General features: G+C 40.7%; 1 protein-coding gene across 3 annotated transcripts; it reads right to left on the minus strand.

Moving 5' to 3' along the window:
• Window positions 1-522: 522 nt before the first annotated feature.
• Window positions 523-18065, minus strand: dgcr2 (DiGeorge syndrome critical region gene 2). Of its 3 annotated transcripts, none has more exons than XM_034234190.1 (11): window positions 17652-18065; window positions 11655-11687; window positions 10723-10845; window positions 5748-5831; window positions 5415-5625; window positions 4773-4849; window positions 4503-4685; window positions 4221-4424; window positions 3541-3693; window positions 2917-3153; window positions 523-2838 (listed from the first exon to the last, which is right to left on the minus strand). In XM_034234190.1, the coding sequence occupies exons 1-11, from the start codon at window positions 17731-17733 to the stop codon at window positions 2618-2620; spliced, it is 1608 nt and encodes a 535-aa protein (XP_034090081.1). In that variant the 5' UTR covers window positions 17734-18065; the 3' UTR covers window positions 523-2617. The 3 variants fall into 3 exon arrangements, with proteins under 3 accessions (XP_034090081.1, XP_034090082.1, XP_034090083.1); XM_034234191.1 differs by having other exon boundaries at window positions 3541-3690; window positions 17652-18064; XM_034234192.1 differs by lacking the exon at window positions 11655-11687 and having other exon boundaries at window positions 17652-18064.
• Window positions 18066-21093: the final 3028 nt, after the last annotated feature.

Consider the following 21093-nt stretch of genomic DNA (forward strand, 5'->3'; position numbering starts at 1 on the left):
AACGTTATCACATAAGTATCTTGAAAATAAAACCTGAAATTATTGTACCTTTCGAAATATAATGAATCATGACGCACATCAACATGAAGCTTTAGTTGCCAGGTATTCTCCTCCAGTTGGAGTGTGATAGGTCTTTAAATGGATGTAACATTTCAATCATCATCCTGACTGAGCAGCGCCTCTTCCTGCAGGAATAGATTATGTGATTCTGTCACTACTTGTCCCGTGTGAACAAAGCCTCTTTTCTTCACCCACAATGCTCTGCAGCGGGGTATCGCTATCTCCGCTCCGCCTGCTGCCTCGTGAGTCACTGTATATCCGCTTTCTTTAAATTATTTGACTCTTTGATTGCCCTGGATTGGATTGTATCCCACCAACCTCCATCCTTTAAGGGGGGAATTCCCCGCATCCCACCTTAATCTTCTGTGACATTTTGTCCCTGCAGCAGCGGACTTTCCTGCAGGAATCTCCAAAACTAAATGTCGTGATCGATGAGGCTCAACACAAGAGTTCAGACGACGCTGTGTTCATACCCACTGACGCATGAATCGTCCTTCATGGTGCAATTTATTTGGCATTTGATTAGATGTACATCTACCTCATAAAAACACAAGCCCCACCCTGCAACATAAGCATGTTTAAGATTTAAAGGCTTTGAAAGAAAAGACAATGAAATGTAGCATTTGTTGTATTATACAGAAAAACATTTTAAATTCATTAAGATAATTTCTCACACCTGAAACTACATTGTAAATGCAGCTGTTTGGGTCACGGGCGGGTTTATGATGCACATAGATTTTAAACTATATGCCAGAATTATTTGAACCTACAGTACAGGACAGAGCGTTAAAATGTTTCCATTCAAAAAAAATTCCCTCAGCATGCCAAAAGATTAAAAACATGCACCAAGCTTCAAAAAGCAGGTTGTAAAATAAAACAAAACAAACCTGATGAAAACAAAACACCATCTTCTACACACACATGCTTTTTTTTCTTACAATTTTGTTTCCTGGATAATCCACTGTGGATTGTCAATGTAAAATAAGAAAAAAAGAAAAATGGGGTAAAAGCTTTAGAACAAAAATAATGTTTTATACATACATTCACACACACACACACAGACAGTCATTCACACACACATTACAGCTGGTGTTCTTCATGAGGCAGATCTAAAGCGGTTTGAATGCTGCTGGTTGTGGGTCTGATCTAACTTTAGGCTTTGTAAAATTCATCCTTGAATCAAACGATTGTCGTCATAAAAGTTCCAAATATACGAGATTTTCTTTTATTACAACTTTTTTTTTTTACTGCGATCCCACTGAGAAACAAGGACGGTAACAGACCCATCTACAGCAAACAGAAAGGACTCAGAGCAGTGATCTTCGTCAGGAGCTGGACACATCCTCAATGAGCGAGATGTTGAAGAACCACACGTACAAACACATCAGGAATGGAGGGGCAGCATCCAAATGTGACAACCAACACATTTCTTTGCGAAAACAAAAACCCTGATTAAATTGAGGGATGAGCGTGCAAAACATTGAGCTTTGAATCACTAAACATGGTTCAGTTAGCAAATACACAACTATGCTGCCAAGAGTTGATGATAAAGGAAACACAATGGGACCTCTGCATGATTAAACCACTTCATGATTGCGACAGTTATCTTAAATAAATTGATTCTTAAATTTAACGCTGGGAAATCATCCCTAATCTTCACACGGATACTTGAAAAGCTTCGTCGCTGCTGACTGATCAGTGGGGAGCTCAGACTGCGTCTAACCCACAATAAAACAATCCATTTTACAGCCTCCCGTCATCATTTATCAACAAAATAAACAACTCATAATTATCAGTACCACGACATTCCTTGATACATTACGCCTCGTGTGAGCGCTTCCTAATAAAAACCTCATATAGCTGGAAACTAACTGTACTTTCTGGAACGTTTCAACCTCTGGATTACAAAACTGTTGCTGCAAATGTGTGCTATAAACCTGGAAGACAGCTTCATGTATCAGACTGATAAGAACGTGAGGAGAGAGTAGGTTTCCTATGGAGCGAGTAGAAATCGAGATCTGCCGCGGCAGACGGGGCTGATGGGAACATTATTGTAGTCTGGAGAGCGACAGATCAACACATACGTCTGTAAGATGCAAACTGAAACGCAGAAGGAACATTAGCTGGCTTCTCTGTCACTCTTAAGCTTGTGCTGGACTGTGACACACACAAGTATAACAAATCTGAGCTACACAGACCTGACGGGGTATTTACATCACGGCTTCTCTGAGATGTTTCAAAAGCTTAGCTCAGTCGTCGCTTAAAGTAAAAGTGGAGCCTTCTCGGCCTCTATGAAGTGTGTTTGTCTCTGTACAGAAACAGGCCTCTCTGCTGCCTCAGTGTTTAAAAAAAAAAAAAAAATACACTTTGAAGGCAAACTGCAGAAGAGTCTTCAAAAAGAGGGCATCCTCGCACCTCAAAGAAAAGGAGCTGATCCAAGACGTCTGTACAAACTTTAACTCTCCTCCCTGCAGTCAGCTTTTAAAAAAACTTCCTCTCCCGGTGAGGAACACCCTCATGACTTTCCTCGACCAGCAGGAAATGTCCGTCCAGGGTCCTATACCACGGTGCTGAGGGAGGAGACGCAGTCTGCGGGCCCCTGGCCGTCTGTGGGGGTGTCGGGCCCCACCAGGAGGGTGCTGCTATCTATGGAGTCCTCCCTCTCCTGACAGGACGGCGCTGATTCTGGCACAGGGACAGGAGCGTTGGGGATGTCCGCCTGGAGCCCGTTTCCCATGGTGTTCATCTGGCTCGGTACCATGGAAAGCCCGCTGCGTCCTGCACCAAGAGAAAGGAAATGAAGACAAGAGCCCAACTCTGTGTATGAGAGGCATGAATAAAAGGATCTGCGCCTACCAAGGTCGACGTAGAGGAGGCTGTCTGGGTTGATGGAGGCTTCGTACGGAGGGGGGGGGTCGTCTGGGTGCTGGATGTCGGGGTATTTGTAAGCTGCGTACGGAGGAGGAGGCTCTTGGAAATGGAAAGCGCCGCCCTCTCCATCATCGGACAGATGCAGGGGGGTGAGGCCGGTGCCGAAAGCATCCGGGCCGTAGTCGAAGCCCGGGACCCGCCTCCCAAGGTTGAAGTGGTGCACTGAGCAGAAAGAAGCAGACAGGAATAGGATGTTTAATCACTGCACTTCCAAGCATCCACAAATCAGCCTTTTAAAGAAACCTTCATTTATAGCACAAATGTAAAAAGTAAGATAAATGGAGAGGGTCATCATCGCTGCTCAAATAATAAATGAGTGTTTACAAAGAGTGTTGGACCCGATTATATCCGACATGCCTTAAGAGGTTTACACCTTATTTCACTTTTTGGGGAAATATCGATTCTTAACTAATGCTTTGTGTATTGCAGCATTTGAAATAATATTAAACTATGCAGCATCTTATAGACTAATAATTATGAAATTGCCTTTAAATAAAATGACCCAAAAAAATATTTATTAGGGTGATGTGACCATCTAACAATGCTCACAGTTTCCTCCAATCAGAGTTTCGATGCGTTCGCGTCTCCGCTGGCGGAGTCTGTGCACCATGAAGAGCAGCAGAGAGAGGATGAGGAAGGACGAGATGCAGCTGACGATCAGTCTCATGCCGCTCGCCATCGAGTCAAACAGACTGTTTCCATCTGGGGGAAAAGAGAAAAGAACGACAAAATCAGAGAATCACACAAAGAGAGCTCACAAGTGCTCCTGAGGATGAGAAATGCACAAAGGTCTCTGGCGGTGTTTCTCATGTGTAAACTGAGTTCATTCAACATATTTGTAGTGGACAATAGATGCCAATCTCTACTTAAAAACAGGCTAAATTGAAGTCACATGTTATCATAAAATGTTAAATAGTATGTTGAATATCAAGGTTCAAGGCTTCATTTGTACATAGCTACAGTGTAGTTATGACAATGACACTCTTAGGTCACAGGCTCCTCCAGCAGTGCAACACAATAAAACAGATAATAGTGCAAGTGCATCAAATTAAATGGAATATAATAGAAATAGTGCAGAATAGTCTATATACACAATATCCCTTGATAACAGTGCTAAAAACCCTCCAAAGCTGTATATCTGTGACGAGCTCCTTGTGTAAACCTCCATGCATTATGTCTCAAGCTGTCCATGCAGCAGCTGACACAGACACCCTGTTCTCAGTCAGTACCTGGGTCCAGGCAGGTGAACTTGCAGCACTCTTTGGGGTCCTTGCGGAAGTGCTGGCAGCCCTGCGGACGCTCACACAGCGCCGCCACACACATCTCCGGCTCTCCGTCATGACACGTGCAGCTCAGACACGGGTCGTCCCCTTTAGGGGTGAAGTAGTATCCCTCGTTCACCACGTTGTCTTTTATATCCACGCACGTTTGCCCTGATGGGAACATATAACGTCAAAACAACGTCCAACATATACATACTACGACTGTAAACAAGACAAATGAGCCCGTACTTCTCTTGCAGAGGAAGGGGAACTTCTTGTAGCAGTTCTCAGCGTGCCAGCTGTGCAGGCCTCGCTCGTTCATGCTTTTGATCTGAACGCGCTGCAGCTGAGCACAGAAGACGTTTTCCTGGGTGGGAGACGCCTCCCCAAAATAGGTCAGATCGTCAGGTGGCAAAAACACCTGCATTGACCCTGTTGAGGAGAAAAGAATCATTTTAAAATAAAAAGATAACGTTTAAGTTACAGAAGTTGCTTTGTAGAGCAGGTTAAGCTTTGTACCTTTGTATGCAACCTCCCAGCGTCCCTCCAGGGAGTTGTTCCGATTGGTGATCACATACTGGTAGCCCACCCAAAACCTTCAACAAGGAAAAGAAAAAGTTATTGACCACAATGTTTTTCTTAACTGTGTCAAATGGTATATTTCAGGGTTTGGGCATGAGCTAGAATTGAACACTTAAAACTGCCACTATTGGCCACTAGATGGCCTGCAACCAAAGCTCCACCTCTGCTGGAACACACTGACACATACGACTGTATATAACCATACTGTATTACATTAAAACTAAACAGGTCAACAAGGGAACAAAAAAACGTTTAATAAGTTAAAAAAGAAGATATTTGAAGAAGTTTTGATGTGGTTTTTGAGACGTGAGTTTGTAAAGTTGAGTTTGTAAAGCTCAACTTTCTGTATTTTCAACTATTTCCTGAGTAAATAATACAGTCCGGGTGAAAGGATCAAAAAGAGGAGCGTGCAGGGTTTGGACCAAGCTGTAAGTGTTTGTCTTTGTTCAGAAACGTAACTACATTAAAGTGATTCACAGGTAATCGACTGTAGAAACGTACACAATTCTGATTAAACAGTCAAGAGAAGCTCTTAGAACACCTTTCATTTGAAGGCTTAGTAAAAAGTGAAACACTCACTTGCACTGGTCTCTGCGCTCACAGACTTTGTCGTCAAAGTCCACCTCGATCTTCAGGATGAACTGCAGCTCCTCGTCGGTGACGAAGGTGGCCAGCGAGCCGTTGACTTTCTGACAGGTGTCCACCGCCTGCCAGTAGTTCTCGTTCCTCGGGTACACTTTGTAACAGCTGGCCGTCTTCTCGTAGTGGTGCCACCCACTGGGGCACTTCTCTGTGGAGGGACGAGAAACGTTAGCATTGTGGTCGAGAAAAGCGGTGTTTACATATAATGCAGGTTCAACAACTTTATTATTAAATACAATTCATGGGGGGGGCGTGAAGAGAAATGCTTACTGTTGAAGCGCACAGGCTGAGCCACACCGATGACGTCTTCCTGGTCATCTCCTTTGCCAAAGCGAAACCTCTCGCCCTTTATAGCTGCAAAACAAATGATCATGGTCAACTATGTGTAATCGCTTTACATTACATTACATTTAGCTGACGCTTTTATCCAAAGCGACTTACAATAAGTGCGTTCGACCAACAAAATACAAACTTGAAGAAAACAGAATCATATAAGTACATCAGGTTTCATAGAGCCAAACATTTCAAGTGCTACTCACCTGGCTTTAGATAAGCCAGCCCTTTATTAGTATAAAAGTGCTTTGTTAATAGTTCTATCGCTCGAAGTGGAGTCGAAAGAGTTTTCAGTCTGCGCCGGAAGATGTGCAAGCTATCTGCTGTCCTGACTTCAATGGGGAGCTCATTCCACCATCTTGGAGCCAGGATAGCAAACCCACGTGTTTTTGCTGATGGGAACTTGGGTCCCCCTCGCAGCGAGGGTGCAGCGAGTCGTTTGGCTGATGCAGAGCGTAGTGCACGCGCTGGGGTGTACGGTTTAACCATGTCCTGGATGTAGGAAGGGCCAGATCCATTCGCAGCACGGTAAGCAAGTACCATTGTCTTGAAGTGGATTCTAGCAGTTACCGGAAGCCAGTGAAGGGAGCGGAGGAGCGGAGTGGTGTGGGAGAATTTAGGAAGGTTGAAGACCAGACGAGCCGCTGCATTCTGGATGAGCTGCAGAGGTCGGATGGCACATGCAGGTAGACCAGCCAGGAGGGAGTTGCAGTAGTCTAGGCGTGAGATGACGAGAGCCTGGACCAGAACCTGCGTCACTTTCTGGGTCAGCTGGGGACGTATCGTCCTGATGTTGTAAAGCGTGTATCTGCAGCAGCGGGTTGTAGCAGCGATGTTTGCAGTGAAGGACAGGTTGTTATCTAGGGTCACACCCAGATTCCTTGCAGTCTGAGTCGGGGAAACAATAGAGGTGTCGATGTTGATTGTTAGGTCAAGAGTGGGACAATCTTTTCCCGGGAGGAAGAGCAGCTTAGTCTTGTCAAGGTTGCGCTTGAGGTGGTGAGCAGACATCCACTGAGAGATGTCAGCTAGACAAGCAGAGATGCGTGCGACGACCTGGGTCTCTGAGCGGGGAAAGGACAGAATTAATTGGGTGTCGTCAGCGTAGCAGTGGTATGAAAAACCATGCGGGCTAATGACTGATCCGAGCGAGTTTGTGTACAGGGAGAAGAGGAGGGGACCAAGAACGGAGCTTTACAAATGTCCTGTACCTCCAACTGTGTGGATACAATAGTGAAAAGGCCTTGAGGTTCAAGGAGCTGAATGTGTGCAGCAGATGTTACAAAAAATGACTCATGGTCAAACAGGGTGGACATGTTTTTCAACTACCTGTATATCTGTTTAAAAGAATTGTTTGTTTTCATTGCACATATTGGCTAATGTTGTGCAATCTGTTAAAAGCCTGATGTAATAAACCAGGCGTTTTATTTGTCTGATATCCTCATTAATAAATAAAGCTTCTGCTCCAGCTCTGCGTGATAAATCCATGTTCTGCGTGCAAAGGCCCTTTTCTTAAAAATAATAATAACTCAGCACTAAGCTTACATATTTAATAATCTCCACCGACTAATGTTGATATCGCCCTGGGAACACTTCTCTTTCTCTCACTTATTATTTATTTATGTGACTCAGATGAACATTTCTTCCCGTGTCGAGGTTCATTACTTAAGACAGGGATGAAGAAACAAGAAGTTTGTATCTTATTATCCATCTTCAACTCAGAAAATAAGAAGGAAGTTGACATATTTGAGGAAGATAAAAGCCGAACCAAAGTCTTACTTTGTTAAAAAAAAACATCAACATTAAAGCAGTGTTATATGTATCTTCTGGAGTTTACAGTGATTAAAATCTACAATCGCAGCATTGTCTGCATACAGGGAATTCAAGACTGGGGTTTAATTGATGAATTGACGAATATCTAATTATTGTTACTAGTTTGATGTTTTATGCCATCAAATGTGTGAAGTAAAGTCTTACAAAAATCAACAACAATTTGTTTTTTAACAAACTAACTAGCAATCATTTAAAGCATTTTTTTAGGTTACACTTATTTGACATAATTCTGTTTTAGTTTCTAAATGATTTAACAATAATATGAATGCAACTGTTCTTTGGTGTGCAGCCTTGCTTACCTTTCTATTGTGTGCAATGTGCTTCTTGCCAACCAGATACTTATACAACACCTTTCCCTCTTTAACTTGCAGTAAAGTTATAAGGTTGAACAGTTTCTGCTAGTATTTGTCCCGCTGGAGTTAGTGCGAGGGCTTGTTCCACCTCTCCATGTTATTCAACAAAGAGCTAATCCCAAAGAAGAACATTGATTTCCATGCATGCTGTTGATTCAGTAGACAATGAGCCCTCGCCGAGGCATGTGTGAGCATTGTTTGGCCTTTTCTTGCCGTCCTCTATGAAAGAACACAGAGCACATCTGAAGTGGATAGTACATCATGTTCAGCTTTTACAATCATCAGCGTTTCAATAATGCTAATAATCTGCATGTTCTGCTTTTGAACATGCAGAATAAACTGCTTTTGTGTTTAGTACCTTTTGTGGTTAAATAAACAGAGAAAACAATTGCTGCTTTAACGGCCTGTTCTACAAATGTGTTTTCCCTGAAGAATGAATAGGATCCACTGTTAGCCATTAGCAGTGATGTTGGCAGGCTGCAGCGTTGACTCAAGAGCTCGCGCCATCACACGCTGAACTCAATCCTTTCAATAATTCCTATTATGCGGTCAGAGATCTGGGGATAAGGTCTCTCCGGATTTAAGAGCGGAAAACAATAGGATTTTGGTCAAAGGCTTAGCACTGCAACCTCCATGTGGTATTGAGGAGATCAAGCAGCGGTAAACAACAACAGAGACACATGTGCAGCCACTCAAAGTTTAACTCTGCCCCCCCCCCCCTGCCATCTGACACCGTCAATGAGCTGATAGTCCCCAATTGATAATCCCTGTGTTGGATATGGAGGACCTTTTAGTACCTGCAGGCTAAAACCACTTCTGAGCGCTTTAGTTAAAGATAAGATGGATTGATCTTCTTTTTTTTTGTGGAAACTTTACAATTGCTGCTTATTAGAGTATTTTATTTTACTCTACAGTATTTCAAATTCTATTTAAAATGTATATAGTTTTCTTCTTCCTCCAGCATTTTACTTGCACCATTTTATTTCCCTATCTTTTTCTTTGTTTATTTTATATCTTAAAGGTCACCTATTATGCAAAATCCACTTGTTCATGTCTTTTATACATAAACATGTGTCCCCCCTCTGTGAAAAGAGATTCTGAAAGTTTCAGGAACAAAGATTCGCTCACTTTTTTGTCCCGATCCATTTATATAAAAACCTGTCTGAAAATGAGCTGATCAGATTTTGGCCACTTTATGATGTCATAACGATTGTTTGGCTTGTATGACCATTAGCCAATCACCAATCAGGTAACCCCCCCCCTCCCTTATCACCTGAGACCCCATTTACACGGGAACGTTTGCGCACCGTATGCGTTTTCAAAAAAGTCTTCCGTTCACAGGTTCACACGCATTCGATTCATTAACGTGTCCGTTCACACGAGACCATTGGAAACGCTGTAGTACATATGCCAGGCCTGTAAGTGACGCTGCTGCCGCCACAAAATACACCACAAGCAGCGAAGAAGACCCCAGAGCATGGTTGCCATGGTTGCCCTTCTGTTTATTCTCCGCGGTGGACGGCGTGTGCTCCTGCTGTATATCTCTCCGGTAGTCCACCAGCAGATGAAAAACACCCACCTCTCTGCCTCTTCCAAGGGACGAGGGAACCGTGCGGCAGAGTTTCCGTTAACATTTTTTTTTCGCCAGTCAACATGTCCGTTAAAGTTGAAATCTTCTGTACAAAATTAGAAAAGCGCCGGTCAGAGGTCTTCTTTGTTATTTGTTGAGCTTTAAAACAAATTGATAACGACTCTGTATAATAATAATAAACGGAGCCTCTCTATTCCTCCCCCTCTTCTGACAGCCTAACAGCTGACCTCTGAGCAGGAGACTGGGGAGAGGGAGGCGGGGCTATCTCATCGTTATCAGAAAATGATCGTATAGAGGCGTACAGACGGATCCGTTTGACCCCCCCCAGAGCGTTCCGTTTGAAGATCTATCCATCTTGGGACCCGTTATTGTTTGCGGGGTCCGTTTCTATCGTTTTGTTACGGCCTCGTGTAAACGAAAGGGGATACGCAACAGAAACTATGCGGATACAACCCGTTTCGTCCTTGTGTAAACGGGGTCTGAATCTCCTCCTAGAGCACCATTGTGTTCTTTTTAACCAATTCTCTCTCAGAGGGGCGTGGGGAGTGGCCCCTTATTTTCATCTAAAGTAACAGACAGAGAATCAGCACTTTTGAAACAGGGCTGAAACAGAGGGGATTATGGGACACTACAATGCACGATCTGTTTGGTATTTCGAGCCAAACACTTCAGAGACATGTTTTGTATATATCTGAGACCTATAATATATTGATGAACAACAGTATAATAGGGGACCTTTAAGTACACTGTAAGTCAAATGGCCGAGGAGCCTGGGGATTTTCATTACCAACAACTATGCTGTAGCTGTTGTGAATATAACAATAAAACCTTTGATTTGAACCTTGAACAGCCTTCGGGACAGTGATGCATTTTGCGCTCACACCACAGGCCACTTCTTTTCACACGTGGTTCACATGCACCAATAAACAATCTCTAGATGTCGCTCCATTAGATCCCAGTGCGTCACTTAAACCTTGTGGATGCTTTCAAATCTGTGTTTAGAGCCGTCCGGCTGTGATCCAATCGCTCGAGTGTGAAAAGGTCCCGGGTGTTGCTATTCTTTCCAGAAATCAATCATGTTATGGGTGTTGTATAACAGAGCGGGTGTAAAAGGGCATAAGTGAGCTATACTCACGGGGACAGTCCATCTCGTCGCTCTTGTCCTCACATGCTGTCCAGCCGTCACACTGCCAGGACATTGGGATACATTGCATCTTCCCACTGCGGCAGGCGAACTGCCCAGGGCTGCAACGCTGCTCTAAAACACAAGAGAGAGATCCAGTGGTCAAAAACTGCACGTGACTGTGACTCTTCCAAACAAGAGACAACCATTTCATGTTAGAAGAGGAATGAATGAGGTCATGCTGATAACTAAGAGATCTTAGATGAGGTGAGAATTTCAGGAAATATAAACAGATTTTCAATGTTATTGCTGTTAGCGACTCGGTGCAAACTGAGAAAATCACTGTCAAATTAAACCAGCAATATCACTGCACTATGGACAGTATAAATACTCAATTGTCAGCATGTTAGCCCATTCACCGACTCAATACTGAGACATAAAAGATAATTGGTAGTACTCAGAAAAGAAAATCCAATGCCACTGGCAACTGATATGTTTATATAAGTCTAGAGAAACATAGAAATGTGTTGTCTTGTATTGAAAAGAAAAATAATAACACTTTTGTAGGCATTTCTTGGAATAACAGTGGCAGCAGAGACACTCTTAAAGTCTCTTTGTTTGTCAATACCCTTCAGCAGCACAGTCTGTGCTAAGTGGGTCTCCACGCCATCATGTGCAATTAAGAGTGGCCCTGCCTTCCTCGTGAAAGAACAACGAGAGTCTATAAACAAACTCTAGAAGGGCCACACAAGTTTACTGATCACAGTGAGAAAGTTCAACTCACTCTAATACTGTTCTTATGAAGGTAAATGATATTGGCTTCTTATAAAACATTATCTATTTATTAGGAAACTATTAAAGATGTGTCAGTATTAGTTCAAACTGCTGATATATTAAAACCAAAACAGACAGCCACTACACTAAGAGATAAACTGCGTGCTTACCTGACAATAATCTTGCCAGAGCTAGCCGCGGACCTGCAACAAATAAAACAGTAAGAGTGACTCTCCTGTATATCAATGCGTTGTTTTGTTAGGGGACACAGTATCATCCTGTGTGTGCTGCTTATTATGTTGTCTATAAGGATATTTCATATTTATACTGTCAACAATTCTCTGGCATGTGACAGTGCTCAGTGATTCCCCAGTAGAGGGTCCATGATGCCATCTGCTCTGGGTTACAGGTGGTTTCTGTTTACCTTCAATAAAGCTGGACCACCCACTGACCAGACAACAAATATTGGCATCTCTATTTTTACTTAGAAAAAAAAGCTCAGAGCTATTTCAAGTGACTATTGTTTCATCTGTGTACCCACCAGCCCAGGTGATAGACCACACACAGACCACACAGTGATGGTCCCACAGAGCAACAGATAAAGATAATAAAAGTCTGTAAAGGAAGAAAAATGAATGTGGCATTTGGCTTGGAAATGCAATGCAAAATTGGAAGGGGAAAGGATTGATTTACAACCAGATGTAATTCAAATCATTCTCATTATTTCCCAATCTGAGTGCAGCCCTACTTATAGCTTCTTTTCAGAAACTAAACATTCAAATGCAATACAACCCAGCAGGATGATAGTTCAGACTTTAAAAAATATATCATATTTTCAAAAACAGGAATCTCCCATGACACCAGATGCAACATGTCTACTGTAACAAAGGTCAGAATAAACATTGCACAACCTCCTGGTCACTTCATTTGCTCAAAGGAAGTCACTGGGACAAGGTTAAGAAACATGACTTAGAAAGAGAATTAATCTCACTTGCATGACATAGACATATTGGCTATGAATGACTTGTAAAAAAGGTCAGTTTAAACTAAAGTAATCCTATCCTTTAAGGCTGACATGAATGCAGACCTTGCTCTGCCTAGCTGTCTAACACAGCCAGCTCATATGGGTTAATGCTAAGTGCACTGAGACGCATTACAAATGAGTCTCAGGCTCCTGGGACTGAATGCATCATCATTCTCAATCCCTTCGAGTCAGAATACGTGTCAAATTGATGGATAACATTAGAGTGGATTTATCCCAAATGTGATGTTAATAATTAATGCATTCAGAATAATATACTACACAAGCTTTCAAAGACGATGGTCAATCCCATTTACGGTACGTCCACACGGTTCCGTTGCATGCTTCAACGGAGACGCTTCCCATTCACTTTGAATGGGGTGACGTCAAGCTTTGCCGAACTGCATTGTGTGGGCGTGTCTGGTGCACGACCAACAACCAATCACATTCATCTCCCGCCCCGGACACACAAGCACACGGTTTGATTGGCTAGCGCTTGTACTGGCATATGATTTGATTGGCTAGCGCTTCCGTCGACGCTTGAAAAGTTGAATTTTTCTCAACTTTCGAAGCGAGCAACGGAGGCAAAGCGACGCGACGGAACCACAATGCAATTCGGCAAAGCTTGACGTCACCCCATTCAAAGTGAATGGCAAGCGTCTCCGTTGAAGCACGCGACGGAGCCGTGTGGGCGTACCGTTAAAGTGCATTGCAGGATATTAAATGATGTGAAAATACATCTCTAATCATGTATGCACACTATTTATGAGAACATGATTTGAACACCTTCACCAGATGGAGATGGAAGCATTGCCAGTATGTGAATACAGGGTGATGTAACAGTCCTCTGAAAGCCAAGGTTTTATTTTTTAATGAACCTATTTGTTCAATAATACATATTGTAGGACTTGTTGCTTTATCAGCTCACTGGGAGGCTTGGGAGCGGAAGACTGTTTATCGAAATGTAGCTGACTCTTTTTAAGCTGTATCTGCATGTTCTCAAGACTGGGAAATAAGTGCTTGGTTTGTATTTTCTGTGGTTTGAAGATAGACTTGCTGCCAGCACAGATCAGTGTTCATTCATGCTTTCTCTCTGTGCTATAGAGCTAGCTTCTGCAGGAAAATTCACAAGGAGTAGAATTTGATCAGATTCCATAGGCTATTGAGCATCTCCAGTTTAAAAAAAAAAAAAAGTCTTCAAGGAGGTCCTTTGTAATGATCCCCATTGTCTTTATTCACTAATTGTAACATCTGTACCGTTTTGTATTGATTATTACTGTTCTTACTTCTTGTCGTTTGCTGGATTATGACTTGAAAGAGTTGTAAAAAAAAAAGAAAAGTCTATCCGTTACAGCTTCAAGTTAAAGAGCACTTTCCTTGTTGTTATTTGAACTTTCTGGAGATGTGCATGGAGTATCTGCATCCATTAACAGCTGCCTAAAAGCTCCTCTTTCCCTTTCTGATTTGTGGGGATTTAATCAGAAAAAGGTTGTACTGCACACATTGGATAAGGATGGTAATGTGTTGTTTTGAGGTAAAAGAGAGGAAGACAATGGCAATACAACATGCTGACGTAAGGTAATGTATGTGCTCAACATACATGCACGCATACTGTATCTAACCGCTGTATGCATCTGCCTGGTAATCACTGCATTAGTGACTGATGCATGACAAATAGAGCAGTTAAGGCCATGGGCTAGCAGGATAAAAATAAAATGATATTAAGGCGGTTTCTCTCCCAGGCTTTGGATCTTGTAATGTTGAGTCTTCAAATGAGTGAACACTGGCTACCCTGAGACAAGTGAGCCCCTGCATCTCTTACATAACCCACAGGAAATACAATAAAGACCACGAACTCGGTCTCACCGGAGTATAACGGCACAGTGAGTTGGCTCTGTGCACACACTGCATCATCTCCAGCCGCTGGTGATTCACATCAACACTGAGGCTCACTGTTAGAAGCAGCGAGAGGGTACGGACATGTCTTTCTTTCTTTATGCCGAGCCACATTCAAAACTAATACATTTTCCTAACACTGTGTGGATAAAACCACTATTTCTTCAAACCCAGGATATTCGGTGGTGCGCCACTATTAGATGGGTAACCTACATAACAACAATCGTAATATACACAATTATTTCAACAATGTATGAGCAGCATACACATGTTCATGCATTCATAACTCACTAACGCTACACCTGCATGTATTTTGACCTCAGTATAATTGTTATTTAATAAAGGTAAATGGATTGAATCAGCTTATTTTGGGGTTTTTTTACTTTGGAAATGATAACATCCGTTTTGTTAACTACATTTAGACTTCACTACTTAGAACTCTCTGGAGTTATTTGTTTGGATCACATGATTAGGAAACAATGCTATAAAGCAACCCCTATAAAACTAACTATAATAGCCTAATCTTAACATGCAGAAACAGAGGGTTTAACTGAATAGACATGCAGGCTAGAATTGAAATGTCAACGTTATGAATGAAGCTCCAAATGATTCTGTACAGACCTGGAAATGTAGGCCTGTTGCCCTGAAAGGCTTGTAACTTTCACTTCTCAGTACTAATATGACAACGCTGACACTAATAATGATAAACAGGATTACTTTAATACAGAGTAAATGGAGGAGTAAATGTTAATATATGAAGAGTAGTGTTCCAGGCATAACACGCATTATTGTTAAGGGACCCAGATCATAAGATATCAAGGATTTATCTGAAGGCAGCTGGTGGGGTATCTGTACAAGACTCTTGGTTTTCCAACATGTTGCTAAAATATTTCTTCCCTGTGACACAGTCATCCCAACATTTTCATTTCCTGCACATATAGCAACAATCAGCACGAGCGACATGTTGCAAAATGTTTCAGTGGCCGATGTCTCTGTGTTATTGTTACTTCTTAACACATCAATAAACCTGATAAAACATTACAACCGAATAATAATATAAATTTGTTTACCAATTGAATATTTTCGGTTTTCAAAAACACCGTACTTATTGGTGGATCACTTTTTTTCCCCCATTGTAAGCCAATAATCTAAAGAAGGATTATAGTTGTTATGTTGTAAGAATGAACGAATGGCTTTTCATTAAGACAATAAACAGTAGAACGCTAATGATCTGCACTCAACTGCATTGAAGTATAGTCTACTGCCTGGAGTTCCAATCTGTGAATGCTGGTACGCAAAACACAAACCGTAAAGCTTCCATTACTAAACATTGCCATTGCATCGCAGAAGTTTGCCCACGGTACAAATGGTCACAATAATCAGGTGGACAACATAGTTATGATCCTGAAGCATGTTCCTATCTGTAGTTTGTGGCCACCACACGACATGCACATGCGCTAACCACCGAGCCACCGCACTGTGTATATGATCATCTTAAGTATTTCAGTTTTTACATCCGTCACATCATTTTGCAATACTGAGCACAGTAATGTCAATCATACATGCAGGAGCAACCAACAGAGTGTAATCTAGAGTGGGTACTAAGGGTGATAATGGGGTTTATAATTAAAAAGCACCTCACCCAAATGTTTGACTGGGTTAATCCAAAACTACATTTGAATGTTGCCTAGCTCACTACTCACCACTACCTAGAACTGAAGGCAATGATCCCATTTAAACAGCCATGTGATTGTATGATGCATTCTGAAAGAAGCTGAAATATGGCTCAAGCATACCTGTGTAACCAAAACACTTTCATGGTACACCTACGCGTTTACGTTTTATTGAATTATGTTCCAGAAAACTGGATTATCCCTCAAATGAATGTTCAAGTTATGTGTGGGAATCAAGCTTTGGGAAGCGTGCACTTAATGTGCACCAGCATGCTCCACAAAAACACATCCTCTGTGACACAGACTGTGCAAAATACGATTAAAAACCGATTGTCCCCACTGTGTAGGAGGCTTGGCATGAAGGCCACACTATCCCCAAAACAACTAGTGGTTTCAAACCCAGGGAAAGGCTTTAAGCACAAAACAGGCGTCGTGTTTTCTGTTGAGCATTAGAGTAAATAACGACCTAAAAGGTGAATAATTACAGCTGATAACACTATATACGTGAGTGCAAATATACCATTAAGAGCCTCCTAATATATTTACCAAGAACACAAATAAACCATAAGAAGAATGCAGTGTTATATGTACTGCGCTGTCTGGACACTCCTTTTTAGAAAACCAAACAATAAAGTGTTTATACACGACTTGAACTTTACAATCCACATGATTGTATAAGGATCACAAGATCGGCCCCAAGGAAACCACAAGATGCTTTTGTTCTTTATGCTTGAAAGAATCTGTGAAAGCCTTTTCAAGTGTTTGCAATCAAAGCAAAATGACATTAAATCAGTTGCCTGTGGCATCTTGTGAAAGAAGTTAGTACCTAAGAGGACTTTGGTGTACCAATACTGAATGGCAATTTCATTTTTTTTAAAGACATCCAGATTATGTTTTTGTTATTAAAGGTTGTGTATGTTTTAATAAGTCATATATGTATCTATCTGCAGTATGTGCTGCATAAAAGCATCTTTAGGAAAGTGTCATGACAAATACATTGCTGTGCAGTTATGACTCCAAAATGTATAACTGTGGAGCTAAAGGATGAGTCATGAGAGCCAGCTTTTGTGATGCAGGAACATGAATATCTGACATGCATTTTAAATTACACCTTCGCATCAAAAGCGGACATCATCCAGGGAATACAGTGGAGGGCAAACACACCTAGGTTGAAATGCCTGTTAAATACACAGCTTTTATAATATAGCTGAAGTTAAAGCTCTATAACACAATTTCACAATGCAGCCCTATTTATAATATAAGTGTGAAAAATAGCTTATGAAAGAAGAATGTGAAAAAATGTTAGTTTTGTATTATAATGTGGCTGTGTGGACTGTAATAATATTAAAGTGTTTGTTATTTCAAGATTAACGATATGACTTATTTTCATTATTGCTACAGTGGCGACAGCATGGCGGTCTTGCACGCCGTCCAGCAGTACCACAGCAGCGGGTTAAAAATCACCAGAGCCCCCGGTTTATCCAGCAGGCCTTTCCGCTGCTTTCTGCTTACAGCTGTAATCTCGGTTTCGAGCCCACAGGAGTGCATGCAAAGGAAAACAACTAGGATGTATTTACCTGTCCGTGGTGGGTCCGTTAATGTGAGGACAAAGAGAAGAGAGAAGAGGACGAAACTGCTGCTGTCAGCCTTTGGCAACATTTATCCTCCATTCATAGTTACTCCTCTATCCAGAAATTTAAAACATATACCGAGGATATGCGCCGCCGCCGCCGCCCTCTCCGGAGTTATAACGTTGACCGTTTACAACAGTTTATAGCCATGTGTATGCACTCAAAGATGCATATATAAAAGAAAAATATCGCACATGAAGCATAGTCGCACCGCACAGCGACACAAATTGTGGTTAATCTCTTCGAGCAGCTAACGTTAGCTCAGCCGTTCACGTCCTCCTTCCTCTCTTGCTGCTCAGTGTGGAGCAGAGTTGATCCAAGATGGCCGCGGCCTCAAATCACAACAATCCCAAATATTCTAACACCAACACAGGCTATCAGCTGGAAGAGCTGCCGGGGCGGAGTTTAGCTGCTCAGACCCAGAGGGACAGACGATAACCCAATGTGTGTGCACGCCCCTTGAGATTATTTTTAAAATGAATTCAACCCAATGTGTTATCAGTGAGCGGAATGGCGCAGTTTGTCAAACAGATAATGAAAGCTGCTCCTGGTACTGGGCTTTGTATTTTCATGTTAGTTACGCTTATCAGAAGACTTTGATGAAGTGTGATTGTACTCATTAAAAAACATAATTAAAGGGAACAACATAGTTCACCGGTTGCAAATTCACGTAATTCATCACTCCAATTAAGCAGAAATGTTTCCAGCCTAAATCATTCCACTCAAATCATTCATAAAATTATGCGTTTGTGTTTTTGTTTGGGATACTTGAGAAACCTTGTAACTACAAAAATGTATGAATAAGCATTTCCAACCATATCGCATTGTCTTTATAGGACAGTCTGACCTATTTGACCTTGTGTGATTGCCCATGGGTTAAACTCCAAGATACAAACATCACAACAGTGAGTCCTTGTCTTTTTTATGATTTACTTTTTTATATCGGAAATATATCAAACTCTGTAACACCCATTGTCAGGCATATGTAGAGTACAATGCCTGCAGGAAGTGGTATGTTAGGAATGTTCATTGTATCATCAAAGGTCATGAACATAAAGGAGTGCAGGTGTTGCTTTACAGGAAAAAAATCATAATCTCAGGATTTTCAAACTGTGTTCATTTTCATTTTTTTCATTTCAATCTTTATTTCGAACAGATTAAAAAAACTAATAAAAAATAGCAAATGTGAAAAACAGAATACCGTATTGTTAGAATACAGTATTTATCAATATTCATAATAATATTTATATATTCAACAAAAATATTCATAATAATAATAAATCATATGTGTCCGAAAGGGAGCAGGAGGAAGCAAATGCTTATAATTCCCACCCCTTACTTACTGCTGATCAATGATTATCCTAAATCATTTATGCACGTTATTCCTACTTACATATTTACATACATACATTTACAATAATTTCTCATCTTCAATCACCTCTCTTCATTCTCATAGTTTTCCCAAAAAGTGTTTCTGTACATACTTTTAAACTGAATTATGCTTGTGCTTTGTTTTAACTCCTGCTCCAAACCATTCCATAAAATCACCCCACAGATTGTTATGCACATACTTCTCAGAGTTGTTCTGACCTAGAGTTGTTTAAAATGTAGATTTCCTCTCAAATTATACCCACCCTCTATCTATGAACAATGTTTGTAATTTGAAGTAGATTATTTATTGCTCTGTACATGATTTGTGCAGTTTTAATTGTAACCAGATCGGTAAAATTCAGTGTGTGTGACTTCAAGAATAATGCATTAGTGTGTTCAAGATATCTAACATTATTGATTATTCTTATAGCCCTTTATTTGTAATGTGCATAATGGCTGTAGGTTGGTTTTGTAAGTGTTTCCCCCAAATCTCCACACAGTAACTCAGATATGGCAATATATGAGTGTATTATACATAGTATATCATGATTTGTATTCCAGAATGTGTCTTGCTTTTCCCAATATTGCGATAGTCTTAGCCAGTTTTGCTTTTACATGATTGATATGAAGTTTCCAGCTGATTTTGTGGTCCAAAACCACACCAATGAACTTATTTACATATAATCTTTCTATGTTTATGTTGTCTAGGATTAATTGCACCTGTGAATTTATTTTATGTTTTCCAAATAGCATAATATTTGTTTTGCTTATGTTGAATGATAATGTGTTCTTATCAAACCAATGTTTTACTTTAATAATTTCTGCTGTTATCACTTCCATTAGCTCTTTCAAATTGTCACCAGAACAACAAATATTAGTATCATCTGCAAATAAAATACATTTCAATATATTTGATACTCTGCAAATATCGTTGATGTATAATATATGATGAACAGCTTTGGACCCAACACAGACCCCTGAGGTACTCCACAAATTATGTTCATGTATTCTGATTTATGTTCACCTATTTCAACAAATTGTTGTCTGTTGCTTAAATAATCTCTCACCCAGTCTAATCCCACCCCTCTGATGCCATACCGTTCCAGTTTTGTCAGTAAAATGTTGTGATCTATGGTGTCAAATGCTTTTTGTAGGTCTATAAATATTCCCACTGCTTGTTTTTTTTATTGTCCATGCAGTTTGCTATTTCCTCACTTAATTCCATTAGTGCCATAGATGTTCCTGAATCCATATTGACTGTCGTCCAAAAGCTGATGTGTTTCCATTAAATTGTCAAGTATTTTTGTAAAAAGCTTTTCAAGGATCTTGGAAAACTGGGAGAGCAAAAAAACAGGCCTGTAATTTGTGTAATGGTGTTTATCCCCAGTTTTATATAATGGTATAACTTTAGCTATTTTCATTTTATTAGGGAATTTACCAGATTGAGAAGACAAGTTACAAAGATGTGTTAATGGTTCTGCAATTTCTTCAATAATGTATTTTACTATAATCATATCAATATTATTCCAATCGGTCGAGGATTTGCTTTTACATTTTCGTACAGTGTCTATGATTTATTTTTCTTCGACTGCTCTGAGGAAGAAAGAGCTATTGTTTTCATTCCAGAGGTCCGTATCTTCCCCTTTAGTTGTTTCTACGGTTTTAATTTTTTCTGCCAGATCTGGCCCCACATTTACAGAGGATTGGTAAAACCACATCTTCTGTATTATTGATAACATTATCTTTGTCAACAAAAAACTTAGGGTAACCTGAACTTTTTGCTCCATTTCTAATGATACTATTTAATACCTTCCATAAACCTTTCATATTATTCTTATTATTCTCTAATATTTTAATATAGTATTCTTTTTTACATATTCTCATAATATTGGCTAATTTATTCTTATATCTTTTATATTTATTTTCTGTGTCTGAAGTTCTATATTTTATGAATTGTCTATATTGAAGCCATTAGTGATCCATGCACTGTGAGTTTGTGTCTCTCTCTGCATTGTTT

This window comes from Gymnodraco acuticeps, unplaced genomic scaffold, assembly GCF_902827175.1.
Source record: "Gymnodraco acuticeps unplaced genomic scaffold, fGymAcu1.1, whole genome shotgun sequence".
Taxonomy (NCBI): domain Eukaryota; kingdom Metazoa; phylum Chordata; class Actinopteri; order Perciformes; family Bathydraconidae; genus Gymnodraco; species Gymnodraco acuticeps.

Excerpts from the sequence above, each read along its gene's own strand:
- dgcr2 (XM_034234190.1), bottom strand. The coding sequence starts at position 17,733 with ATGTTGCCAAAGGCTGACAGCAGCAGTTTCGTCCTCTTCTCTCTTCTC. Across the intron at positions 10,846-11,654 it reads TCTGGCAAGATTATTGTCAG|AGCAGCGTTGCAGCCCTGGG; the intron begins GTAAGCACGCAG and ends CTTGTGTTTTAG. Across the intron at positions 4,686-4,772 it reads CTGGGAGGTTGCATACAAAG|GGTCAATGCAGGTGTTTTTG; the intron begins GTACAAAGCTTA and ends TCTCCTCAACAG.